This window comes from Eptatretus burgeri, chromosome 13 (genome assembly GCF_056783735.1).
Source record: "Eptatretus burgeri isolate ZD-2024b chromosome 13, Ebu_testis_v1, whole genome shotgun sequence".
Lineage (NCBI taxonomy): Eukaryota > Metazoa > Chordata > Myxini > Myxiniformes > Myxinidae > Eptatretus > Eptatretus burgeri.
This window is the reverse complement of record NC_140973.1, coordinates 73,894,797-73,922,783: the sequence shown is the minus strand read 5'-3', so window position 1 is coordinate 73,922,783 and position 27,987 is coordinate 73,894,797. Positions and strand designations below refer to the sequence as shown.

Here is a 27,987-nt window from a genome sequence, read left to right as displayed (position 1 = left end):
TTGGAGAAAATAAAAAAAAGTTTGCTAAACAAGTTTTATTTCAGCAATGCATGGCAGTTACATTGGTGGAATACAATATACAAAGGTAATATTAAACAGTTGCGCTTGCATGACACGAGTGAACAATTCTAAAACAGCAGAATGAGCCAAAGCTATAGTGACAGACAAGCAAAAATAATTGAAAAGCCAATAACTTAAAGCTTGGGATCATCAATCCTTCTTAAATAAGATCACGTACTTACCAGCGCAGAGGGCGCAAGCAAACACCAGTTTAGAACACACACACTCGTCTGAAACACGGCTGAGCACATAGTACTAACCGACGGAAGGAAGGGGTTTGGATTGGATGGAGAGAGGGAAGAAATCAGAAATAAACCTGCTTTGCTTCGGATGGAGGATGTTCCACTGGACAGTAAGGACACTTCAGCCTGTTTAGTGGGAGGGAAGAACAGGAGAAGAGGAAGGATGCGTAGATTGAGCAAAACTACCTAATTATATCAGGCTCATAAAATAATCAAATTTACTTCTCATTACTTCCCTCACTGGCACATGATGAAAACATACACATGACCATCCCAACACCATGTAATAGTACACCAGCCAAACATGGAAAAGTCCTCCAGAAAACGATTTCTAGTGCATTTTTTGTTAATAGCTGGCATCCATGCTTGATCAATCAGTCATAGGGTGGGGGAAGAAAATGTATGTGGATGCCACCCTCGATTTTAACCTTAAAGGTCATTTTCAAGGTCAAATAAGTCAAATTTTGTGTTTTTTTTACATTGTGCATGAATTGACATCAATTTTGCCTCCTCTATCCATATAAACTATTTATATTTTCAAAAACATGCATTTAGCCTGTTTAATTCACAAGTGAATTTTAAGTTTTACACATATGTGTATGGCAATCTGAAACACAAAAATGTGATTTTCTCGAAATGTGTTTATTTTGCATGTTAAAGTAATTTGCACACCGAATCTTTTTGGTTTAAACTATCACACACATTCAGTATACTAATTTGTCACTGTAAAATCCTAAACAAACTTTTTTTGCAATGGCCACTCGCTTTATCTTTAATTAAATACTGTATAGCTCCCTCTTGTGGCAGTCAGATTTGTTCTAGTACACCAGCCAACATCTGATTTTTAGGTGAATTTCTTGATAATAACAGGCATCCATGCCAGATCAATTATAGTGATCGTGTGGGGAAGAATTTAATGTTGGTGGATGCAACCACTGATTTTGACCTGAAAGGTCATTTTATCCTGGACTTTTCCCAGTTGAAAGCTCATTTAATGTCTATATTTGCAAAAAGATAGTTATACTATTGCTGAAGTACACAGTCTCTGCAACATGCAACATTGTGTATTATATGCCTTAATGTACGGCCCTACATGTATGATGTGAAACAGCAAACTTTTTTGATCTGAAAAAGGGCTATACGGTTTCGCCATTTATCCATCATTACAATGTGTTTAAAATATTAATTAAATTAATGTGATGTTGCTGAGTGTGATCAGCTGGGTGACACAACGGAAAGGGAACATACAGTATTGGGTGTGTCGCATAAGCCTACATGTACATGCATGTGTATCGGCATGAGGCTCTTGGAATGAATCGACTGGCCAGTTGGATTACAGCAGTCAATCACGTCACATCCGCAGGCAAAAGTGCACCTGAAGTTCTCTCTGAAGCAAGTACATCAAGCTGTTCTGCATTTTGATTTGCATCCACAGGCTACCAGCTCCAGGCAGGCTTTTTGGGATTGGGGGTAGCCTTGTCCACACGGCTTTAAGGCAACCGTACTCCTTCCTCCAAGCTGAGGTGTCTGTAGGCGATGAGACATCTATGTGTTCCTGGTCTGCTTGCAACCAAATCTTTGCGTGAAAATTGGCGCGTGTAGCGTGAAGTTCCAGTGCATCCCTTGTCGGTGGTAACATCTATAGTCCCTTCTTAGCCTTTCCAAAGAGTTGGAGCCTGGCATGGTTGATGGTTCGTTGGTCAGGGGTCCCATACAGGTGACACACAAACTCTTCAATAGGTGCAATGTCTCCATCACGACCGATCCCCTTGACAAGAAGTGGTTGGCTTTCAAATGCTTTCCAGCATGACTTCTTTGCATGGCCACTGAAATAAGATGTCACAACCTGTTAGCGCATGGAAGCCGAGTAGGTTTTCCCTCGCAGCTTGTGTAAGTCTCTCAGATACGGCATCTAGTAGGTAACATTTCCGATTCTTTGCTGTTCCAGACACCATCCACACTTCGGATATTCTTGTTGATACAAAGTGTATCAGAAGTAGCATGACATCTGTGTCTCTGCAGATTACGAGCACTCTTTGGTATCCTTCATTAACTGCCTCACACGAATGGAGTATCAGCCTCTTCATGGTTTCCGTGAAGCCTGGGGTCATCCTTCCTTGTTGACCTAGCATCAGTAAATCCACCTCCAGTTACCAGCTCAAATCGCCCAGGCAGATCTTTACCTTTCTTTATGATTTCCTCAGCTAAGAAATTGGCAAGATCAGCTTTGTTCTCATCCAAGGCAATGAACTGGACCCAAACCTGTGGGAGTGGGACATTGGGCCCATCGATGAGCTTGCGGATTGGTATCTTTTTTTTTTCCCAGTCGATTTGAGCGAGTCACTGCCTTGATGGAGCTTTCCCCAATGTAGCGATCAAATACGATATCAACTCTTGTTGTGTGCTGTCCAAAGTGACGTGTTACAGTTTTTACAAACACATCAGCATATTCACCGAATGTCTGACACCCAACAGGCTTTCCAAGAGCTTGGATGAGGGCGTGACCATCTATAATCGCACGTCTTCTTGTCAGCTTCTGGAACTTCAGGAGGTACTTGTAGTCCTGCCATCAATATGTTAATCAGCTCCGACTTTGAAGCAGAGTTCATCTTCCCTCCAACCTTGGCCAGAGACAGTGGGATTGGAGAGAGTTCATGCTTGAGAATGGTCGCCATTTCCAGTGGTCGCCCGGCGGTGACAGCATTGAGCAATCGCTGCAGTAGCTTTCTGTCAGTTTTGATTGTTTTCTGTACATTCTGTTTAGTAGATACATTTGCCTTGTACAAATCAGCGAAGGTTTTTGAGTGGTGCTTCCTGAGTGTGTCATGAAACCCGACAGTTCCCTCAATCAGCCATAAGAACGTTTCTTTGTACATAGTACTGCACCAACGGTACGGGGCAATACATGTGTAATTTGACCCAAATGTGGTATGATGGTCCGTTTTATGGCATTCCGTCATTCCAAACACAATTTTAGTCTGTCCTCTGAATAGTTTACCGATTAACAATATGGTTTAACTCAAATCTAAATGTGGAATTGCCAGGCTCAAACTTAGACCAAATAAAGACTCCCCGTACACAGTGTATACCAGCCGTCAAATAAGACGTAAATTCCCTGGTCCAGTTTCCTTAATGGACCCAGATAATTGTTATATATATACATATATATCTAACCAACACATGTCTTTTTTATCAAAGTTACTCACTTTTGATGTGCAGTTTGCGTCAATTATGTACACTGCCTGATAAAGCATGGTCACAACACCAAACCGCCACGTTTGAATTTCTTTGAACAAATGTGCCACAAGAAGAGGCTATAAAGTGTTTAAGAACAAATAAAACAAGTGGCCATTGCAAACAAAATAATTGTTTGGCATTTTACAGTGACAAAGTAGTTTATTGAACGTGTGTGATAGTTTAAACCAAAAGATTTGGTGAGCAAATTACTTTAATATGCAGAATAAACACATTTCGAGAAAATCACATTTTGGTGTTTCACGATGCCATACACATATGGGTAAAAAATAAAATTCACTTGTTAAACACCCTAAATACATGTTTTTTGATATTAAAAATAGTTTATATGGATAGAGCGAACAAAATTGATGTCAATTAATGCACAATGTAAAAAACACAAAATTTCACCTTATTTGACCTTGAAAATGACCTTTGTCAAAATCGAGGGTGGCATCCACCCACATTTTCTTCCCCACCCTATGACTGATTGATCTAGCATGGATGCCTGCTATTAACAAAAATGCACCCCAAAGTTAAAAAAAATACATGTTGGTTGGTGTACTATAAGATCCGTTTCGTTTGTGCAGTATTATCTTGCCATGTTCCCACAGCGCTCCGGTGTGTGCATGTGTGCGTGTGTGCGTGCTAGTTGGTTATCTCCATATGTGCGTTTCAGAGAATGGAACGGAGTCCTCCCAGATCACGAAGTATCCACTTCTGTTTTGGTCAGAGATCACGATTCATAGACCAAGTTGGGAAGTTTTGGTCCGAGGACTCTCTTCAGGGTCGAAACTGAATCCCGGACAGCTTCAAACTGCAATTCGCTTGGAGCAATATTCCCAGGGATGGTTTTTAAGATCTCCATGAGGTTCTTTATCATTCCCGTTTCTCCAATTATTACTGGTACAATGTTGTTGCTCTTCAGCTACCAGAATCTTTTCACTACATTTTTAAGATCCTGGAATTTAGTAATTTCTTGATTTCTGTCATGTTTAGGCCAAAAATCACTGGGTACTGAACATCCATTAGCAATGCCTTCCTTTACTATATACTATAGTCATACGCAAGAAATCTGGTTGCAATGCTTTGTTTTCTTTGTTCATGCACGATGGGATCATCAGATCATATGTGAGCGTTACTTCCTTGTTCTCAATGATCGCTTTTGGTTCATGTTTCCACGAGTTTTCTGAGACTGGGATATTGAAGATTTTTGCAGATCTGCCAGTGGATTTCTCCACAAATACTGTTGTTCCTTTGTGTGTACAGCTGTTGACAAAAGTTTTTTTTTTGTTTTTTTTTTACATCCCAATAGTAGGTGGCTTGTGATTCGTTTCTATCTTGCAGGACGTATACTTGTCCGATTGACTCAGTCCTGCCATTTTATTAAAGCCAATGGTGTGGTGTCCCTGGTCTTTTGGGGCTGTATTCATTGCTGTTTCAGTTTCGTGTGTGACATCATCTATTCGCACCAGGAAATTTTTTGCATGGTGGGTTAGGGATATATATATATATATATATATATATATATATATATATATATATATATATATATATATATATATATATATATATATATATATATATATATATATATATATATATATATATATATATATATATATATATATATATATATATATATATATATATATTTGGCTTGCTCTTGCTGTCTTCGTGTTTGCTTACAAATTGGATTTTGAAGTCTATTGAACTTTTCACATACTCAGCCAATCCTACCGTCGTCATTCTGTGCAGATGGTTGAGCTCCATCAGGCCACTACCTCCTTCTCATCTCAGCAGGTATATTCTCGGGATGCATTGATTTTTGTAAAACATTTTGTGGATAGTGAGGAGTTTCCTTGTTCTGACACCTATTTTAAGGCCCAGTCACACCTTGACGTTTTAGCCAGCAATGGCAACGTATCAAAGTATGTAAAACGCTGGCTTATGCTGAACTTTTGATGTTTTTTTTTTTTAAAGATTCGGACGTATTCATAACGAGTTGGTCATATGCATAACATATTAGTAATGGACATAGAACGTTTCGTTGTCTTATAGATAACTTATACCAACGAATGCTTAGCCTGTTGTCGGCGTTCACAACCTATGCCCAACGATAGTCTAACTTATGCATAGCGTGCTGCACGTATCGCCGACGATCACGTGGCGTAGCCTATTAAAAGGCTGCCGCACAATGATTCAAATCATAACCGCCAGAGAAATGGAAGTGTCAACTCGCAGTCACACCTTGGCGATCTTGCCAGCGTATGCCGACCTCTGAAAAATGCGTTTAAAACGCTGGCGCACGTCGAATACGGTATGGGTAAGTTTGGTATACGTGAATAGAACGCTAAAGTACGCTATCATACGTCGTAGTAAGTGGAGTACGTCTTGAAATTTTAAACGTGTTAAACATTTTACGACGTACTTGCCGTATGCCTCACACATTCCGCATGCGATGGGAATAAGTTGTAGGCACGATATGCGATCGTTGGAACAGGTATATCAGAATCTGTACGAGATGGAAAAATCTACCCAAAGATGTCCCTGATCATTGAGGGTAGAATTAGAAACAAAGCGATTTGAAAAGAGGTTAGCCTTATCCAGACGTGAAGTAACAACCTCAGGTCCATGAAAGAGGAGGTACAGAATAGTTATTGCGGTTGAGTACACTGTTGGCAATCTGCTAAAAGTCCCGAGAGCCAAGTCGCTGAGTCTCAATGGAATCGGCTACAGAAGCTGCATATTGCTGCTTAGTATCCTCAAGAACTCGTTCACAGAGGTTACTTGCTTTGCAGAAACAGACATATGGACTCCAGATACCCTTGCACATGGTACTGCTTTAAAAAGTGGGTGCAATGAGCAATTGCTGATGCACAAGCTGGAGTGAGCCATGGATGGGAATGAACCTTTGCATGATAGATATGTGAGTGAATATACCAGTGTGAAGCCATTGGGATATTTCCTTGGCAGACATACTGAATCCAGACCAAGACTTAATACTGAGGTTCATGGCATATCAGCAAGAAATAAACAAAGTCCATCCCAATCAGCCTTAACAAACTTCTTCTTTGTTCGTGTGCAACACAAGGCTGCCGGGGTAGCATCATTAGCTGAGGGCACGGCTCTGCCGCTGATGCAATGTCCTCTGCTGGCTTGAGAAAGAATTTGTAATTTGTTCAAAGTGCCAGTGACAGCTCATCTACTCTTCGCGAAGGACACCGTGGGATCGTTAACGTACACCAATGAATACTAGCAAATGGGACGCCGGTTTAAAGTCTATCCAAGGGACGGCACACATTGATGAATCACCGTGTCTGTGAAATACAGAGATGAGTGTATTGCTGGGTCAAGATTTGAACCCAGGTTAGACAGCTTAGAGCCGAGTGTGCACACCTTCAGGCCATCCCGTCAGCCTAGCCTTTCCAAACAAACACAGTATGATGAGAAAGATGAGCAAGAGACACAAACAGAAACAGCAGAAAGATCAGTTACCAAATGGAGGCAGGACAGCCAACATAATCACCAGGGTTGGAGCACAAAAAAAAAAAAAAGAGATAAAGCAAGGATCTTCAATCTGATGCACCGTCAGGAATATGTTTGGGAGAGGTAACGATTTGAGTGAGATTTTGAGAGATCGAAAAATTGCATGTATCAATACCAGGAGTGTCAGTATGACGAGTATACGAGCCATCCCTTGTGGTGAACATTGAAGTCACTAATACCATGATGTGTGCCGAAGGGTGGAGTAAGATAGCCTGGTCAATGCCGTCTGAGATCGCATCCAGCAGAGCACAAGATCAAAAGGAAGGTGAGCAATACAGAAGGAAGAGATACAGGTATTGTACACACAAAAAAAATGGAAACACCTGGGTAAATGATGGATACCAAGCAATGGCTTACACACAGGTGTGGCCCATATTTAAATTAAGGAAATAGCATCCCAGCATGCTTAGGTTCATGTATAATACTGCTGCACATACCTGGTTGCCTATAGTTATGGCTTGTATGGCTGCAAAAAAAGACCCCCCTTGGTTTCCCAATGATTTTGATGAGCATGATAATGACATTATCCATGTGACATGGCCTTCTCAGTCACCAGATATGAACCCAATCACGCATTTATGGGATGTTCTGAAATGATGCACGAGACAGCGTTTTCCACCTCTATCAAACAGGTGTGAGTTGATTGACTTTCTCGTGGAAGAATGGTGCTGCATCCCTCCTGTAGAATTCCAGATGCTGATGGACTGCACGCCACGGCACATCCAGGCCGTACTGGCCACATGTGGTGGCCCAACACCCTATTAAGTGACCTGACATTGACGTTTCCACTTTTTTGTCCACTACCTGTATGGTGTTGAATGAGGAATAGCAATGTGGAAACACAAACTCATGAATGCCACTTTCAAGACTATTTTCACGAGCTAAAGGTAGAGAGTCAAAGATACCAAGACCATGAAAATGAGGGCAATCAGGTTTGTGAAAAACATAACCAGATAATTTAAACTCTATTACCTGGTTTACATTTTAACTAGTAACTATTACTTGGTAACCTGATCCAGTTAGTTGCTTTAGCCAGAAGTTTGAAATCCCATCTGGGCCTTGGCTTTTAACATTTGGCATTATTTATTATTTTTAAATTTTTTTTCAATCAAATATCACCGGAGGCATTTCCTTCAAATGTTGCTTTTTCTTTTCCAACTTTTGGATCCAATTCACCTCCTTGTTGCATCATTTTGGGAATTCATAAATTCCTTTCCAGAAATCTTCAAGTTTATATTCCTCGGCAGGGTTTGATACACTTTGTTGTTCGTTTCTCTTATTCGTGGTATAATAATGTTTTCGGGTTATTTACAAACATCTGGTTTTGTTTTCTCACCTAGTTGACTTGCAATTTGGTCGCTGTGGTCTGGATGATCATATTCAACGGTATGATGTGGAAATCAGTGTTGGTGTTGTTGGAGTTCTTGTTCAGTCTCGTATTTAAAATTCTTATATTGCTTTTTTGTAATTAGTGAATATTTTGCTCTCTTTTTGTTTGTTTGTTTGCGTTGAGATATATAGCGATGTTTATGGTAGTGATGATAGGTTGGTGATCTGAAGGGAGTTGTACTGTTCTCCACATGGTTGTAATTGAAAATAGAATGTTATATCTGGTGATGAGTTATTGTAACCAGGTGTGTGTGTGTGTGTGTGTGTGTAAAATGGAGTGTGACCAGCATCCAACACAACTCACTTGTTTCCATTAACGAGCTTGTTGAGAGCGTCGCGCGAGATTATATGCCCACAAACGAGGCGCATCGGAGGGTTGCTGTCCGTTGTCTGTTGGCGCAGGATTGGGCAGGCGAACACCGAATGGTACCAACATCCACGTCCGAGGTCCACCTCAATCTGCAACACGAGGCAACACTCACTAAAGAGAACTGGATATCAACAAGCATGCTGGTTGAATATTTCGATAATGCAGTATATACCAAATAAATGGGTCATGGATTTTGTACTTTAAAATGGTGCAAATTTTCGACATTCTTCCCACCTCCCTCCCTCTCTCCTTCACATCTGGCTCCTTCCTGCCGCGTTCTTTTTTTCCCCCATCTTTCTCAACTCACCCCTCGTTTCTGACTGTGGATATGTAACAAATAAATGCAACCTCCCACCCCACCCCACTCCACTTCCCTTCACCATTCCCACTTTCATTTATTTACAAATAGCCATCAGCAAATGTGAAGTACTTGCGGAAATTAGCATAAAAATAAAAATGCAGAATAACCGGTGAACAATGCAAATGTTATCATTCGCACCGGCAGTTCATCCTTTTGGTTCCACACGCCTGTGCACTGCCTCTGCTCTATAACTGCCTTGATGTTAATGAGGGAAGGCAGGGCGATGCAACCAGCCGAGAATCTGCATACAGACACGGCAACGCATTGCGCACACACTGTGTGAACAGCACCTACAGGCAAGTCATGACAATACAACGAATGGATCAGTGCATCGAGTGATCGTTCGTCAATGCACGTAGCACTTTTGAGATAAAGCTAACTGGATGCTTAAGCCGGCTGATGCAAATGCAAGATATGCGATGCTTTCACCACTGGGCAGAATAAATCAATTGAAGATACGATTAAGAAAAAAAAAATCCATTAAACGATGAATCGTGAACATGGCAAAACACAGATAAATGTGCCACACAAACATGAGGACTCAAAGCGTGCAGAAGGGGAAAACGAGAAGAACGACGACTCTGGTAGCATGATGAGAAGATGGTGAGTACATACGTCACGGACAGCGGGGACTCTACGGACAGGCCAAGCAAGGAGCAGGCGTCCCGAGTGAACAAGTCACAGATCTCAGCCCACTGGTTCGAGTCCAAGAGGTGAACGTACGGAGATGCCTGGATACCTTGCCGCAAATACATAAGGCTGCCCATAAGTACTTGAATGTCTGTGACAGAGACACAAGAACAAGCGAATTAGTAGAAAAGCCCCCAAAAACCTGTAAATATGACAATCGGTCCACCATGAACCATCTAACGATATGGATGACGAAGTGGAGCGATATGATGAAACAATGTCGCTCGATGGGTGAAGGCGTACCCCGCTGGTGTTGAGAGGCGAAAGGCTGGAAGTTTCGGGCGTACTCCAACGCCTCCTGCTGCCGCGTCGAGCCTCCAGCCAACAGTTGAATGAAGAAGAGCCGATGCAACTTGAACTCGAGAGAGCTGCTTTGTGCTAACAGTCGTTCCCTGTTAATCACAGCCCACCTGGCAGGAAGACATGCGTTGTTATTTTAAAACAGAAACCGTTTATGTACCAAGGGGAAATCCTTCGCCTTTGACGTTTGGTTACAAGTATCACAAGCTTTAAATGGTGCAAATAAATGCCATTTAGTTGAACAAATGTGTGTCATATCCACAACCATGCACCCTCACATCCTGCAGGTGGTGTGGCACATTGGATATTTAATACCAATATCATAAATGCAAACAACAACGAACTTTACACTCGTTTTTGAAAGACAAAGTGCTTTGAGATGCAGCAACTCTTGCTAATACTTAGAACGATGACATCACACAGCTATGGAACACACAAGAGGTGGAAAGGGTTCGAGAGCAGAGTTTCACAATATTGGGGGCAAGAAAAAGGTAAGTGGGGGCAATAACCCCGATATACTGAGCTCACTCGAGAGCGGGGCGGAGGTCATGTTGCCTCAAGGCTTCCAGAATGCGGTTCAGCTCCACAAAAGGCTCCTTCTGCTTGGGATCAATGGGCAACCCAGCCTCCTGATGGTGGAGCCACAGCACAGGGTTTCTAGTTAACCGACCAGCTTTCCTTTTACATGGGGCAAGGGGTCATAAATCCAAAAGCTCAAGGTGATGTAGACCCAGTAAAATTTTCTTTCTCAATCCATACACTTATGTAAAAGAGCTGTACTTTACCCTGACCTCTATTATTTCTTAACATCGAATCCCTACAATACCATCTTTCTTTCGGTTGAAACAACTTACTTATCCACGCCATATTCATAAATAAACAATAGGATACACTGGGCATGCATATCTGTCGCTTCGCTGATGGGCTTGATCAAGACAACATGTTGTACTTCACAAATATATTGAATGTCTGTCTGTGAATCTCAATGAGGATATAACGCAAATGTGGATTAGTGTAAATTGGAATTAGATAGGTACCTGGAAGTTATGGAGGTAGAGGGGTAGAGGGATGTTGACAGGACTTTTAGGTAGCTTGAGCATTCATGGGTGATTGTGTGCATGTGGACGGAGTGCTGTTGGTGGGGGTCTCGTCAAGGGGTGTTGTGTGGTTGATGTGTGCGTTTTTACCCAAACCCATTCCCCCTGCCCGAGAAGGGGGAGGGGCGGGTAATCTACAAAAAAACACTAAATTAAAATTAAAAAAAAAATTGCATTTTATTATTTTGATCTGGAGTTGATAAATTGGTGTGGTGTTGATGTGGCGCAGGTATGATGAATAGCCTCCACCTGTGTTGAAATTCCTTGTTTCCTTGAAGTGAAACACAAATAAATAAATTAATAAAGGATCTTTTATAAGACCGAGTTGTTGTTGTTTTGTGTGCTCCTTCTGTGTACTGCAATTTTTTATTTATTTATTACTTCGAGAAGTATTACTATTTATAGTTTTGTGTGCTCCTTCCATGTCCTTCCAAAGGGTTCCTGCTGTCAGAGTAATAAATGTTACCATTTGAACCACTGCATTGATCTCCCATTCCTGCATCTTCTTCTTCAATTCCAGTAAAAAGGCTTTTAAAATGAAGCATCTCTGTGATTAAATGGACAATTTTGTTTGTTACAAGTTATAATTATTCTACGAGAGCAGGAAACGCGAAGGCCTGAGGTTGTGCTTCTTATTCTTTGCGTCACAGATGCACACATGCACACACGCACGCACAAGATAGGAAGTAGAGTTAATCACAAAACGTTCCAGGATGCACGACGGGCCGTACCTGACTCAGGGTCTCTGCCACATCCAGCATGCCTTGGCGGAGCAGATGCTCCACCAGAACACGATTCAGCAGTTGCTGACGTTCAGAGGAGTTAAAAACTCCCTCCATTGCAACACTGCTCACATCCGTCTCATAGTTCTTGGTGGGAAGGATGCATCGGTTTTGTCAGAACGTCCTCTTCATCGGACATTCATGTATACAAGAAAATGGTGTCATTTTCACACATTTGGAAACTGGTACACGTGTACAATTCTTCTACCTACAATTGAGAATAAATAATCTACTCGCCAAAACAATAGGGCGCTTGCAGTAACACACCCAGGACGTACAGAAGACATCTCAAAGACGAGTTATTGTACAACACCTCTGTATCAGATGATCAAGGCATTCTAAAAGTCCTGTAATCAATGTAATGTTACGTTCACCAGCCCAAGGTCACATTACATCCTGCAGCAATCTAGCCTGAATATCAAGTGCACGACACGCAGTCTTCGGTTGGACATTCACCCGTTAACTTAAATTCTGCTTACCATGACGATAATCATTTGACCGGCCGACAACATGGAGGGGATTATACCCACCCTGTCAATTGCCTTTCCGACTTTGGACACACTTCCGTGGATGTCCTTATGATCAGATGCGAGTTTCTGCACGGTATCACGGATCTTCTTACAGCAGTGAGAGAGCACCAAGGCGTGCGTCGGACTCAACTCGGCATCTTCTCCAACTGAGCGACACAAAACGGGGTCCTTGGGTACGTCAAGTCAAGGGAGGGGGTCGGCATCTCCGTGCAGGGCCGCCAACATTATACAGGTGGTCGTTAAGAATAGCACAACAAACCTGGTGATCAATCGTTCAAAACCATCTTTTGGAGTGAGAAATAGTGTTACGAATCTGGAAGCCATTTGCACACAGACAGACAGACAGCAGCCCCCGCAGTTCAGTTATTTCGATAAGTATGTGTTTATAGTCAGGGTCCTGTCCTTCTGTCTAATGGGAATTTCGTGTGTGTGCTACGAGTTACTTTTATTGTCAGGTTTTTTAATATCTTTAAATCTTCATCCTTCGTTTTCGCACCATCACCATCCATCGCGCACGTGCAGCGTGTGATAGCGACTCGATTCGGACAAAGTCGGCCGAGGGTGCGGCTTCCCCGGTAGTTAGACGGTGTGGGTATATTGAAATTAGGCAATTTAACCCTACCCCACGCCGTCAAAATATTGGCGACCACGGTACTTTAAGTGACCCGTGACCTTTCGGACTTATCCGAGAGTCACGACATAATTTCCGGGTGTTCGGTGGGAGACGACTCCACTGCCCCACCGAGTGGTCGTTTATCACCACCGAACCCCGGCCCACAATATTACATAGATGGGAATGTCCTTGCTTACTTTGACCTATATCTAAACTGGAGTTCAAAGAACACCTTACGCCGTGCAGTCATGAGAAACAAGGACATGGACGGGGTCTACGAGTAGCAAATCTGATTGGTCGTGATGGTGACGTAAAATGCTGGAATATTTTGGCCAAGTCGTGCTAAATGGAATGGTTTTGAAAGTGCCAAAAGATGATGTGTTCTCCCGTGTTCAGGTATATAATTAAATTGAAATAAAATAAAGATTTTAAAGGTTGTTGAAAAAAAAAATATATATATATATATATATATATATATATATATATATATATATATATATATATATATATATATATATATATATATATATATATATATATATATATATATATATATATATTAAGAGGTTTACCGCTGTTGATGCAGAGTCTTTTTCACCACCTTATTTAAACACGTTAAACTAGTTATTCGTACCTGTTGTTTGTGTCTTTTATGAGGTCCTTAAAACCAGTACGTTGCCTGTTTGGAATGATTTCAGATAAGCAGACAGACTAAAAAAAATTATCTCACTCCTCTCTATGTATGCACGATCAGAAGAAAAAGAAAGAAAGGGGGAGGGGGGGGAAACGTCAAAACTTAAAAAAAAAAAACTCTGTCTCTGTCTCTCTCTCTTGCAGCCTGTGGCTGCTGGTTGCATCATTGGTTGGGACGTGGCTTTGCCGCTGATGCAGTGTCCCCCTTACCAGTACACCGGTGCTTATTTTGCCGACCTTGGAAGGATGACAGGCTGAGTCAACGTCCTGGTGTATTTTTAATTCAGCGGCCAACAGGGCTTGAAATCAGGACCCTAGGATCCCAAGCCGCCACCCGAACCATGAAGCCAACACCAGGCTAAAAAGTAAATAAATAAATATAATAATAAGAAGAATTAATTGATGTTGTTTTTTTTTTTTGAATTTTCTTCCTTGGATCTTGTGTAGATAAATTAGTGTGTTGTTTGCACAGACATGATGGACTGAACGGCCTCCACCTGTGTTCGATTCCCTCGTCAGTCCTTGTAAATTGGGGCCGGCACACACGCGCGCACACGCGCACACGCGCGCACGCGCACACGCGCGCACGCGCACACGCACACACACACACACACGCACGCACACACACACACGCACGCACACACGATTTCGCTCCCCAATATTAAATATTGGGAGCTGCATGAATATTAATTAATGCATGACGAGCCGAAACCGAGAGTGACGTCAGAGGGCTGTCGAGTGTGGAGCACAAGATGGATTAAAAGCAGATGAGCCAAAGATCTTTCGTGTTGGCAGTCTTCGCTTACACACACATGACGTCATCCACACATCATGACGTCATCAGCCCCTCCCTTGTCGCTGAAGTACATTTCAGTCTGAAACAGGTTTTACATTCTCCTCATTTGTTCCTCCAGTCTCTTTTTTTAAACACGTGAAACAACACGAGACCCCGGGTCGACCATTTAACTCGACCAGCACCACCCAGAATCATCCTTACACAGGACGTCTCCACGTGCACTCGTGGGGGGGGGCGGGGGGTCTAACTCACCACGGACACACGAGAGGGACGTTTTTGGGGGGGGTGAGGGGTGATGTGGGGGTGTGGGGTGACGAGGTGAGGGGGTGAGAGGTGAGGAGGTGTGGGAGTGAGGGGTGGTGAGGATTGGTGTGGTGAGGGGTGGGGTGTGTGAGAGTGAGGGGATGAGGAGTGTGGGAGTGAGGGATGAGGGGTGAGGGGTGAGGGTGTGTGGGAGTGGGGGTGTGGGAGTGAGGGGTGAGTGTGGGAGTGGAGGAAGTGAGGGAGTGAGTGGTGAGGGGTGGGGTGTGTGAGAGTGAGGGGATGAGGAGTGTGGGAGTGAGGGATGAGGGGTGAGGGGTGAGGGTGTGTGGGAGTGGGGGTGTGGGAGTGAGGGGTGAGTGTGGGAGTGGAGGAAGTGAGGGAGTGAGTGGTGAGGGGTGAATGAGGGAGTGGAGGGAGTGAGTGGTGAGGGGGTGAGTGTGGAAGTGAGGGAGTGAGGAAGTGGGGGTGTGTTGGAGTGAGGGAGTGGGGGGGGGGTGAGGAGTAAAGGACTCACGTCCGGCGAGTTCCTGGCGGATCCCCGTCACGTACTGAATCAGGTTCTCGAGGGTCCGCTCGCAATGTACCGCGTACAGACCGAACTTCTGCAGCACCTTGTCCACTTCTCGTTCCACATTCATACACTGCTCCATGTCGAAGCAACAGGCCTCGGGCCTTGCGCTCCAAAACAAGGCGATTTCCCCTCACGTGACGAAATAAAGCGCGATTCCGATTAACGCGTCATCGGGAAATCGACTAAAACCAATCAAAAACCACAATAACGAAAAGGAGAAACTTCCCCAGCGGAACCCGGGGTTCACCGAGTTACATAAACAAGGTGCAGCACGGAGAGCGCACTGTACCGTGACGTCACGCACGTCACGTCACGTGAGCAACCGGAAGAACGTTGTTGTTGTTGTTGTTGTTGTTGTTGTTGTTGTTGTTGTTGTAGTTTGGATCGTTATGACGATTTCATTGATTAATTAACGATACGAATCAACATACCGCCATCAACACCGTCCTGTATTAAATTATAATCCATTATAACGGTTCGTTAGATCGACGTGCGGCCTTGTGTTTGGGGACGTTCTCCCCCTCAAGGCGGAGTGTACATCCCGCCACGTCACAACTTGTTGTCATCGATCACTTCCGGGTGGCGTTGCTCGTCTTGCGTCGCGTGACGCGCGAATCAGGTCGGTCGGTCCGTCGGCGCCGGTAACTTCACACTTTGATTTATGAGCCGTGGACGTGACGCTCCAACTTCAGGTAAGCAAACTGTTCCTGTGATCACGTGACGAGTTCGAAAGTGCTCGGTAACTCGGCAACAGAGTGGACAGGTAGAGAGTACAGTACACCTGGTCTTAAAAGTCATTTACCTCCTCGCCTTGCACACCACACGGTGGTTCGAGAGACGCTTGAACCTCCCAATGGGGTGTTCGTCCTCTTACCCGCGGGGGATGGTGATCTTGGGCCTCGATTTTGTTGATGAGATCCGTGAAATGTTTCATGGCGATTTATTATTTGCTGTTGTCGTTGAGGTTTTTTTTTTTTTTTAATTAACCCATGCTTGCTGAGTTGTGCAAGACTATCGCTACCGGATTAAAGAGAAAAGGTTGTTACTTCGGACTAAAATCCGCAATTTCGTGTCTCCATGATACGTTCGGTCGGAACTTGTCCAATCTCAACCGGACTTGACGACGCGATGAAGCCTTGGGCGAAATCCGTGTTAAGGTGTATAGCTGGCTAGCTGATGATAGCGTTTTTCCAATGCCGCTTTTCGTAACAAAACTAATAACAACATTAATGTTGTAACAAAACAATAATAATAATGAACGAATAATATCGTCCCTCCCTCCCCCAAAGGTTTTTTTTTTTCCTTCTTGGATAAATGCCGTGTTAATGTGTATAAATCGAGGCGGTTTCTCATGACCCAGAATGCCGTGCGCGTCGCCATGTTGCCTGTGGGCCCTTCTTTGGCAACGATAACATCAGGAGCTCGACGTAGATTGCGAGTGACCCGGATGTCATTGGGTTTGAACAGTTTTCTCTCTGAACCGACGTTTTTAGTGTCCTTAACACCGGTATTGGACGGAAAGTATGAGCAATCTCAAAAACTCAATGTTTAGGTTCCATATTCCACTCCCATGGATTCACACACAAACTGATCGACCTGTAGTGGGATAGCAAGGTGTCACTGGTCTCGTCTATTGGCTGTGACGTCATGGGCTTTGGCTGTGACGTCATGGGCTTTCCCTCACTGAAGGCCACGTCCACGTCTTCCAGGATTCCACACGCACTGTCACTTCAGGTCCATCCATCCATTGGGTCCATACTCTGTGCAGAGCGTTGGTGTTGCCAAAACAGTCTCCTTGGCTCGTGGGCGCAATCCTGGACGGGTCGCCACTCCGACACAGGGTACTAACAAGCTGGTACTCATTTTGCCGACCTCGGAAGGATGACAGGCAGAGTCAACCCCACCTGGTGTTAATTCAAAAGCCGAGTGGGATTTGAACTCAGGATCCTAGGATCCCAAACCCACCACCTGAACCATTAAGCCAACACCCCAAATTGCGATCACCACAAATCAATCGATCTGTGATTTCCAATTCGTTCTTCCACTTCTTGGTGATTATCAGATATTTCAAGTATTTTTAAATGGAAACATTTGATTTGACTCGGATTGTTTTCATTCATACAAGGTGTCCCCAAATTTGGGTCTCTCACTCTCTCACTGCAGGTTGGTCGGTGGTCTTTCTGTCCTCTACCATCTCCTCTCCAGCCTCACCCCCCCCCCCCGCTCTCTCTGCGATTTGTCCCCACCACATTTCCGCACGGCGCTCAAGGTCCGCCAACAACCTCCTTCCTGTAAAACTACCAAAATCACGAATCACTGCTCACCTTCACTCTTTCAATCCTCTTTTTTCCCACCTTTGGGATAAACTCCCTCACTCTATTCAATCCCATTCTTCCCTCCAGGCCTTCAAAACAGCTGTTTATCACTACCTCTTATCATCCCCCATCCAAATCCTTGATCTTTTCTACCCCCAATAATCCACCCAAGCCCACCTCCTTCAAATTCCCTGCTTTCCTTCCTGAAAGTCCCTGTAATGTCCAGCTTGTAATGTCCCCTTGTTCCCCACCCCATCCCTCTCCCTTCCACAGATCTCTTAATGTCTCTGTTCCCCACTGTTTTGTCCTTCCCCTCCCGCCCCTCTTGTCTCATGCCTCCTTACTGTGCGTTGTGTGTTCGCTCTCACACGAGCCTCGACAAGGTATACAAATGTTTTTTTTCACCAAATTCAAACTAATAAACTGGAAGAGCACTCAATAGAGCACATACCATCTGCCACGCAATGCCTGATCCACGAGAACATATCAGGCCCAATACATGTTTGAACTAGAACGGGCACTCATAGAGCGCATACCTTCGCCGCCACTACTTTTTTTGTTCTTGGTATGAGTGTGGGGAACTGGTTTCATATGAATGGTCTTATGACACAAACCACATATCTCTAATGTCATGACCCCCCCCCCAACTTTCGGGAGCTACGGACTAAACAACAATCAACTCACGTCGTTTTGGCGAGTCTTCACTCGCAAGCTCGGTGAATACGTTTCAACAAGAGAAGGACATTTTACCCCAACCGGTGACGTGTTATGACGTCATTGTGTCACAAGATTGGGCATTAAATTCTGAACATTTTGGTGCTGGGTTCATGCAAAGCGGACAAGAATTGACCGTGTTATGACAAAAACCACATATTTTTCAATGTCGTGACCCCCCTGACCTTTGACCCCTAACTGGTAACAAGAGTATGGGCGTCATTGTGTCATATTGCATATCACAAGATGAGGCGTTGAATTCTGAACATTTTGGCGTTAGTTGCATGCAAATTGAATAAAAATTGACCATGTTATCGTAAAAAGATGATTTTGACCTTTTCGTGACCTTGACCTTTGACCCGAACGATCCCAAAATCTAATCGAATGCTTCCTGGCTAATAACCAATCATCCCACCAAATTTCATGCAATTCGGTTTAATACTTTTTGAGTTGTACGAATCACAAGATTACAAATAAATAAATAAATAAACAAGAATTGACCGCGTTATGACAAAAACTGCATATTTTTCAAGGTCGTGACCCCCCTGACCTTTGACCCCTAACCGGTAACAAGAGTATGGGCGTCATTGTGTCATATTGCATATCACAAGATGAGGCGTTGAATTCTGAACATTTTGGCGTTAGTTGCATGCAAATTGAATAAAAATTGACCGTGTTATCGTAAAAAGACGATTTTGGCCTTTTCGTGACCTTGACCTTGACCTTTGACCCGAACGATCCCAAAATCTAATCGAATGCTTCCTGGCTAATAACCAATCATCCCACCAAATTTCATGCAATTTGGTTTAACACTTTTTGAGTTATACGAATCGCAAATTACAAATAAATAAATAAATACACGCCGACCAAAACATAACCTTTCGCAGAATGCGAAGGTAAATATCGTGCGATGTATCGTTTTTGGCCCTATTTCTCAATGGTGAAGAATCACTTTAAAAAATTAAATGTCGCATCCAGATTCGGATCTTCACCAAGATCGAATCATGTCATCCCTGTCACGCACCAAACCTGTCCACAAAATTTCATCTGGATCTGTCCACAGCTTTTTGAGATTTCCTGCACACAAACAGATGGACAAACAAACAAGCAGTCATAGACTGGTACTTACGAAATCGTCAACTTGACCTCTGACCTTGTCTAATAAAAGCTGTCTCGAGAGAAGGTAGCAACGCAAACCAGAAGTTTCTACGATGATTCTGTACAAAACCATCAAAAATCGAATGTTTGACCTCCCTGTGACCTTGACCTTTGACCGATTTTGACCAAAATCTAATCAGCGCTAGCCATCACCCTCCTGAATCACGTGGTGTAATTTGACATTGGTAGCTTCTTCCGTTCTCGAGTTACCGCGGATTAACGTAACGTAAAGGTCACACTCGACGCCCCCCCCCAACTCGAAAGGACGCCGGGGCGAGCGCCATGACGTCAGCGCGCACACGCAAAACCTTTACATGACTCAACGACGCGTCTGCTCGAGCGCGCTGCGCCACGTGACGAACCGTGATGTGGATAAAAATAAATGACCGTTTTACAGCCATTTTTCCCTGCTCTGCAGGGGTTGGGCTTTTTCTTGAGGCAATGTTTTATGGCCGGATGCCCTTCCTGACGCCAACCCTGGTCGCCTCTTACGACACACAGGGATATGGTACACCTATTCTTACCGGGGCATACACCGGGACCAGTACACTGGTACTCATTTCACCAACCTCGGAAGGATGACAGGCTGAGTCAACCCCCTGGTGTTAATTCAGCAGCCAACGGGGCTTGAACTCAGGACCCTGGGATCCCAAGCCACCACTCTAACCACTAAGCCAACACCAGGCTTACGAACCGTGATGTGGCAAGTGAAATATTTTATACAATCTTAAAACGTTTCCAAAACATCCGATTTTTACCAGAATTTTGACAACCGAGTGTTAAGTTTCCTAAGCGATCGCAAAAACCGAAGACAAAATTAAAATCGAAGTTAAAATGAACTCGTAACTTTGACAGAAGCAAAAATACTCCATTTCTCCACAGGAATTTATGGAATTATTTAATATTATTTTATCAAAGTCATAAAACCGTAATATTCGGCCATCCACAAACAATTTTTACACCATCCGACGGCTTAGCGAGTCAGGCATGCGACGATAAACGTTATTGGGATGAAAAATGACTTTTTAGCACCATCTTTATCGAAAACACCATCAGAACGCACATGGAAAACCTTTACGTGACTCAACGTGTCTGCTCGAGCGTGCTGCACCACGTGACGAGCCGTGACGCGGCGAGTGAAATATTTTTTTATACAATCTTAGAACGTCTCCAAAACATCCGATTTTTACCAGAATTTCAACAACAGAGTGTTAAGCATCCAAAGCGATCGCAAAAATCGAAGTTAAAACGAACTCGTAACGTCGACCGAAGCAAAAATACTCCATTTCTCCACATGAATTTACGGAATTATGTTTGACCTCACTGTGACCTTGACCTTTGACCGATTTTGACCAAAATCTAATCAGCGCTAGCCATCACCCTCCTGAATCACGTGGTGTAATTTGACATTGGTAGCTTCTTCCGTTCTCGAGTTATCGTGCCTACAAACACACAAACACACAAACAGAGGACAGAAGACATCAATATACTTACGAAATCTAGTAATAAAATATAAACCTGATTTTGATTCCTTCCAACCCGTTTCTCGTCACCTCCAACTTGCCGTGCATGCTCTGCAATCGAGCACGCTCTTCTCGTTATTCTGACTCGCTGCGATGGAAGGTTTTGCTTATTATTTGGCCCGCTTAGGTCTTACCTTTTCTCGCTTGTTTAGCTTAAAAACCAATATATCGTGGAATTTCGTGGTGCACCCTTACCGGAAGTGAAAATATATATATATATATATATATATATATATATATATATATATATATATATATATATATATATATATATATATATATATATGATAAACCACAAACAGACACGATTGCCTTTTCAAACAGCCGCTACTGTTTAACACTAAACTGAAATGGAGGAAACCCGACGTTCTTGAGGATGAATTTTTCTTGAAATTAAATGTCCTCATTCAAATTACCTTTGTTGTTTTCTGGATATTGAAGATGCTTGGTGTTGGCTTAATGGTTCGGGTGGTGGGCTTGGGATCCTAGAATCCTGAGTTCAAATCCCACTTGGCTGTTGAATTAATACCAGGTGGGGTTGACTCTGCCTGTCATCCTTCCAAGGTCGGCAAAATGAGTGCCAGCATGCTGGTATCCTGTGTCGGAGAATGGCGACCCATCCAGGATTGTGTCCAATAGCCAAGGAGACTGCTTAGGCAGCACCAACGATCTGCACAGAGTGTGGTCCCAATGGATGGATGGACGGATGGATATTGAAGCCAATTCCCGCAGTTAAAAACATTCCGAAGCTGAGACACAGTGATCCAGAACATTGGCATATATGACATGTATGTTGATATAATCTAAATATCTGAGTTGCGCCACGATGTGTGTACCTGTCATGAAGGTGTTGCCCTTGTTTAATTCTGTATTTGTAGCTGACCGGTTGACAAACTGGGTGCTGAGATGTGGGCACGCCTCCTGTTGCTGCTTCTCTACCTATGCCTCCTGTTCCTGCTGGCGCGGCTCCTCGAAGCCGCAGCCTGGTGTAGCTCCGCAGAATTTGCTCTACGGCTCACAGACCCCATGGAGCTGAGCCTGCGCCGCCTGCGGGTTTTGCTGGAAAGCCGGGGACTGAGCTTTGGTGCTACGCTGGGCCGCGCCGATGCAGGAAGGCTGCTGGAGAGCTCAGGTGGGTGGTGGTGGTAGTGGTTACTTAGCAGCGACGAGAGGAAGAAAGCGAAAATGCTTTTTTTTTTTTTTTTTTTTTTTTTTTTTTTGTATACCTTGGTCGAGGCTCGTATGAGAGCTAACACACAACTCACAGCAAGGAGGCATGAGACAAGAGGGGTGGGAGTGGAAGGGACAAAACATTGAGGAACAGACACAGGTGAACTGTGGAAGGGAGAGGGATGGGGATGGGACGGGGAACATGGCGAGGAGAAGATGGACATTACAGGGACTTTCAGGAAGGAAAGCAGGAGAATTGAAGGAAGTGGGCTTGGGTGGATTATCGGGGGTAGAAAAGATCGAGGATTTGGATGGGGGAAGATAAGAGGTGGTGGTGAACAGCTGTTTTGAAAGCCTGGAGGGAAGAATGGGAAAGAATAGAGTGAGGAAGTTTATTCCAAAGGCGGGAAAAAAGAGGAATGAAAGAGTGAAGATGAGCAGTGATTCGTGATTTTGGTAGTTTTACCAGAATGGGGTTGTTGGCGGACCTTGAGCGCCCTGTGGAAATGTGGTGGGGACAAATCGCAGAGAGAGCAGGGGGGCAAGGCTGGAGAGGAGTCGGTAGAAGACAGAAAGACCACCGACCAACCTGCGGTGATTGAGTGAGAGGCCCAAAGACTCAGCTTCATTGCGGGAGATGCCAATGATCTTAAAAGCCCTGGTTTCGACAGCGTGAAGTCGAGAAAGGTGGGAGGCAGGAGCACCAGCCCAGAGGGGAGAGCAGTACTCCATCAGGCTACGGACAAAAGCTTTGTAAGTAGTCAGGAGCTCAAGAGGGCCGAGGAAGGACTTAGCACGACGGAGGATTCCCAGTCGGCGACTGGCTTTTGAGGCAAGGTTGGAAATGTGACTTTCCCAGGAAAGGTCATGGCAGATAGTGAGACCCAGAAGCTTGAAAGAAAAGACTTCTTCCAGAGGATTGTTGAGAAAGTGGATGGGGGGGTTTTGTAAACGGTCCTTTTGAAGAGACATAGTGAGAGTGTGAGATTTGTGTGGATTGAAAGACATGTTCCACGTGTTGGACCAGTTTGTGATTTTATCCAGATCTGCAGTGAGCGAAGAAGCTGCTGCTTGCCGGTCTGAGGGATGACAGATGGTACGTCAGATGGCTTGGTACGGCAGAGGGTGGAGTCGTCGGCAAAGAGAAATAGAGGATTTTCCAGAGAGTCCGAGAGATCATTGATGAAAACCAGAAAAAGAACAGGGCCCAGAACGCTACCTTGAGGAACTCCAGCCTGCACAGGAAGAGGGGATGAAAGAACTCCATTTAGGGCCACACGTTGACTGCGACAGGAGAGGAAGTCTGCGAGCCATGAGTGGAGATGGCCTTGAATACCATGGGAAGAGAGTTTGGTGAGTAGGGCAGGGTACCAGACTGTGTCAAAAGCACGTGATATGTCCAGGGATACGGCTCGGATTTCCTGTCTGGCATTGAGGACCTCCATCCATTGATGGGAGAGCAGTAGCAGCATATCCAGGGTAGAGTGACCTGGTCTGAAACCAAATTGATGATTGGAAATCAAGCCATTGGAGAAGAGGAAGGATTTCATGTCTGAAGCGATGATGGATTCCATAACCTTGCTGATGATTGGGAGAAGGCTGATTGGTCTGTAGTTACAGGGATCTGTTTTTGCACCTTTTTTATGCAGGGCAGTGATGTTAGCAGATTTCCAAGCAGATGGCAGATGACCTTGGGAAAATGAGAGGGTGAATAGAACAGAGAGAGGGTGAGCAAGAGCAGAAGAGCAGGCTTTGAGGACACGTGGGCTGATGCCGTCTGGACCGGTTGCAGAATCTGACTCGAGGTTTGAAAGCAAGCTCTCCACCTTGTCAGGAGAAAAGGATACAGAGTCCAGGGACAGTTGGGTGCGACCGGGTAAAGTGGGTAGAGATAGTGATGGGTTTGGGACACAAGATTTAGCTGCAAACACCGAGTTTAGACATTCAGCTTTATCACGTGTGGAATCAGCAGTGCGGCCATTTGAGGTAAGGGAGGGGATGGAGGGGGAACATACACCAGAAACAGATTTGATTAAACGCCACCAGGATTTTGAGGAGGGAGAGAGGTTTGAGAGTTCAGACTTGAGATGAGAAAGATGTTGTTTTCTGGCTCTCCTGAGGGTAGCTACACACTTGTTCCGAGCTTTGTGGAAAGAACTGAGATTGCCCTCAGTTGGGTTTGCTTTCCATGAGGCAAAGGCAAGTTGTTTCAGGACAACTGCCTCACCACAAGCTTCAGTAAACCAAGGGCGGGAGGAAGGGTAAGACAACTGAACACGAGAGGGGATAAATCTGTGCATGAGGGAGAGCAAGTTTCTTTGAAAGAATTCCCAGGATGAGTTGATGTTTGAGAAAGTAGTGATAGGAGACCAGTCTGTAAGTTTGATGGCTGCTCGGAGACCCTGCCAGTCGGCTTGATTGAAATGCCAGACTCGACGGCGGTGAGGTGGTTCTCTGATAACAGCCAGAGAGATGTCCACTTTAACAAGGACGTGGTCAGAAGAACCAATTGGAGCGAAGGAAGAGCAGCAGATATTGTCAGGGAAATTTGTCAAAATCAGATCCAGAAGAGATGGAGTACCATTGGTTGAGATCCGGGTCGGGAAGTTGACCGATTGAGTCAGTCCCAATGAGTCACAGAAAGCTTTTGCTGATGTCCCATGGCAGGTGAGAGAGGTACCCACACCTAGCCAACTGGCGTGATGACAATTGAAGTCGCCACATAAGAGGAAGAGAGAGTTTGGATGAGAAGATAGAAGATGGTCCATGTTTTCGGATAGTGAGGTGTAGATGGAGTCATCACTGTTCGGTGGACGGTACAGTACGCATATAAACATGAGGTGGGAGTGGAGGGGAAGCCGAAGCCAGAGGTATTCCTGGGGGTGTGGGGGAGTGAGAGCAGTGCATGGAGAGTGAGGAATAGAGTCTTTGATGAAGAGAGCAACACCTCCACCAGGACGAGGCTCAGGTCTGTCATACCGTAAGAGGGAGTAACCAGGGAGTGATTCTTGGGAGTCAGACACGTCTTGGGAGAGGAAAGTTTCTGTTAGGCAGATAATGTCTGGTTTGTCAGTGGCAACCTGCATGGAAAGATCTGAAAGGTTTGAGCGAAGGCCCCGGATATTTGAGGTCCACACTTTTAATGAAGAGGTAGGGGAGGAGGCTTTGGGTGCAGGAGGTGGAGGGGGCGGGGGAGGGTAGGACGAGGGACGAGGGGGAGGTAAGGAGGGTTGCTGAAGGAGTGTGGGGTATTGCAGAATAGCGAGGGGAGGGGGCCGAATGAGGAGGAGAAAAGGCTCTGTGGTGCTGGGAGAGAGGGGGGACAAGAGACAAGGAAGATGGCAGTTGAGGATTTGAGGAGGTGGAGTGAAGAGATGGAGGTGAGAGGGCAGTGGAGGGAGGCAGGTTGGTGGATGAGAGGGGGGAAACTTAGAGAAGGAAGAGTGAGGGGGATGAAAGGTGGGAGAAAGGTGAGGGGGAATTTTTGAAAGAGGTGAGAGGGAGGCTTGGAGGGAGAAGAGTGGGATGGTTGCTTTGAGAGTGAGAGTGAGGGGTGAGGGGGTGAGTTGGCACTGAAGTTGGAAAAAAAGAATGGTTGATGGAAAGCGAGCATCCATGGCAAACTGTGGTTTTTAAAAGTTTTAGGTCAGAGATGCGATTTAACACAATTCTTGATGGATGCAATGAAGGCGAATTCAGAGCATGGAGAGAAGAAGCGCTGTAATAGTTGGATTTTTTAGGCAAGGAATGAAGGAGAGGTCGAAATGAGAGCAGTCTGTTAAAATAGCAGAAGAGTAGTGCATTGTGAAACAGTAAAGAGTACCACATGTGTGAGAGAGGAAGATGAAGCATTATAAGATTGTTTTTGTTGTTAATATTAATGTATGAGAGAGTTCAACAGATTAGGTTATGGAAGTGTAAAAAAAAAAGAAATCGAGGAAGACGAGGAGGAAGTTAAGAGGAAGAAGAAGTAGCAGAATCGGGAGAAGGTGAGCGTGTTGTTGTTGTTGTTGGGTATTTTTTTTTTTTTTTTTTTTTTTGAGATAAGAAAGAGATTAGTTGGGAGAATGGGGGATGTTTGGAAAGTGGGGAGGATGAAAATTGAAGGTAATGGGGAGGATAGAAATTGAAGGTAATGGGGAGAAAAAACAAACAAAAAAAAAAACGATCGAACACCGAGTGGAACCGGTAGGCCTCAAACCTAGGACTAGGCCTCAAACACCAAGTAAGAACGTCGACATAAATACTCACAAAATAGCACGATTTTTGAAACAAAACCGAACTAGGAACACACATTAACATGTAGGTGAGAAAATTAAACAGTTAAAACGGGACAAATAACAACCGGAACTTAACTTTGAGAATGTCAGCAGGGAGCCCGGAAGGAGACCTCTTGCCGCTCAAAACCGGAACCGGATGCAGCTTTGCTGCATCATCAGACAATCTGTTTAAACGATGGAGCGAATCCCCAACTAAGAGCTTTCAAATAGCTTGAATTCATTACCTCCACCGCCGAAGGTAGTCGGACGTTATGTTTTCACCCCCGTTATGTCTGTCTCTTTATCTGTTTGTCTGTGAGCAAGATATCTCAAAACGTTGCGGATGGTTTTGGACGAAATTTGGTGGACCGGTTGGGTGTGCGAGAATGACAAATTGATTAGATTCTGGTGACTATCCTGTGCATCTTCACCATTGAGAGGTGGGGGGGGGGGGGGTTGAAAAAACCTCAATTGTACGAGATTTCAAAACGTGGACGACTTATGACAAAACTAGGTGGATGAGTTGGTTGGGTGACAAGAACAAGCCGATTCGATTTTAGTTAAGGTCCAGATCCAGATCCAGATTATCAGTGGGATACAACACGTAAACTGTTCCGCAGTCTGGTGGAGGTTTGTGCTCCACCGAGTGTCGTCGGAGCTTTTTTTTATTTTTTGAAATCAAATCAAAGTGTGCATGATGCATTCCAGAGTCTGATGTGTTTACACATCTTGATTTGGGAACAAAATTGCCAAATGGATAATGCTTGTGCATTGCTTACGCTCTGCGAGGCCTAAACGGGGCTGGCGGGGCCGTGGCTGTTACCTCGCAGAGGATGATAGGTGGATGCGTGTTGTGCAATTGTACATTTATTGAAATTCCTTTATCGACCTCGATCCACCATCTTTATTTTTTTTTTGGTGTTTACCTTGATGACCCCAATCCGAACGAAATTCTGAAATTTACATCAGACTGACTCCCTGCAGAGACAAATTCACCAAGTCACCATCTTAAACAGGAGAGTCAATGGTGCATCGGTGTGGATGGCTTGTAGTGAAAGAATGTAAAAAATAAATAAAATAAAAACCCCCGGAATTTGATTGGAATCGGATGAGGCGAAAAGGGCCGATCACCATCAGTTTGTTCTTGCTGCGCAGGTGTCTCTGTGACCTTTACTCTGCCATCGGACCTTGAGCTGAGTGTCTACTATATGTACTGTGCTTTCAGGTGAGGTGACTGAAGGTGAGCTCTACTCTGCACTGAAGGAGCGGCAGGATGAGGGAGATGTCCAACGCAGCACGGACTTCAC

At 44.4% G+C, this 27,987-nt stretch overlaps 2 protein-coding genes across 3 annotated transcripts; one reads left to right on the top strand and one right to left on the bottom strand.

The window, feature by feature from the left end:
- Nucleotides 1–20: 20 nt before the first annotated feature.
- On the bottom strand, nucleotides 21–15,859 carry LOC147014779 (E3 ubiquitin-protein ligase RMND5A-like). 2 transcript variants are annotated; one of them, XM_085853034.1, is made up of 9 exons: nucleotides 15,485–15,859; nucleotides 12,605–12,750; nucleotides 12,024–12,161; nucleotides 10,724–10,824; nucleotides 10,139–10,305; nucleotides 9,821–9,986; nucleotides 9,344–9,446; nucleotides 8,779–8,933; nucleotides 21–428 (listed from the first exon to the last, which is right to left on the bottom strand). In XM_085853034.1, the coding sequence occupies exons 1-9, from the start codon at nucleotides 15,618–15,620 to the stop codon at nucleotides 365–367; spliced, it is 1,176 nt and encodes a 391-aa protein (XP_085709160.1). In that variant the 5' UTR covers nucleotides 15,621–15,859; the 3' UTR covers nucleotides 21–364. The 2 variants fall into 2 exon arrangements, with proteins under 2 accessions (XP_085709160.1, XP_085709161.1); XM_085853035.1 differs by lacking the exon at nucleotides 12,024–12,161.
- A 179-nt stretch (nucleotides 15,860–16,038) lies between these two features.
- RNF103 (ring finger protein 103) lies at nucleotides 16,039–27,985 on the top strand (the record flags this gene model as incomplete). Its single annotated transcript, XM_085850615.1, has 3 exons — nucleotides 16,039–16,160; nucleotides 22,130–22,383; nucleotides 27,906–27,985. Coding segments are annotated over exons 2-3 (306 nt in total), but the record flags the coding sequence as incomplete, so codon positions are not given.
- Between the last annotated feature and the right edge of the window lie 2 nt (nucleotides 27,986–27,987).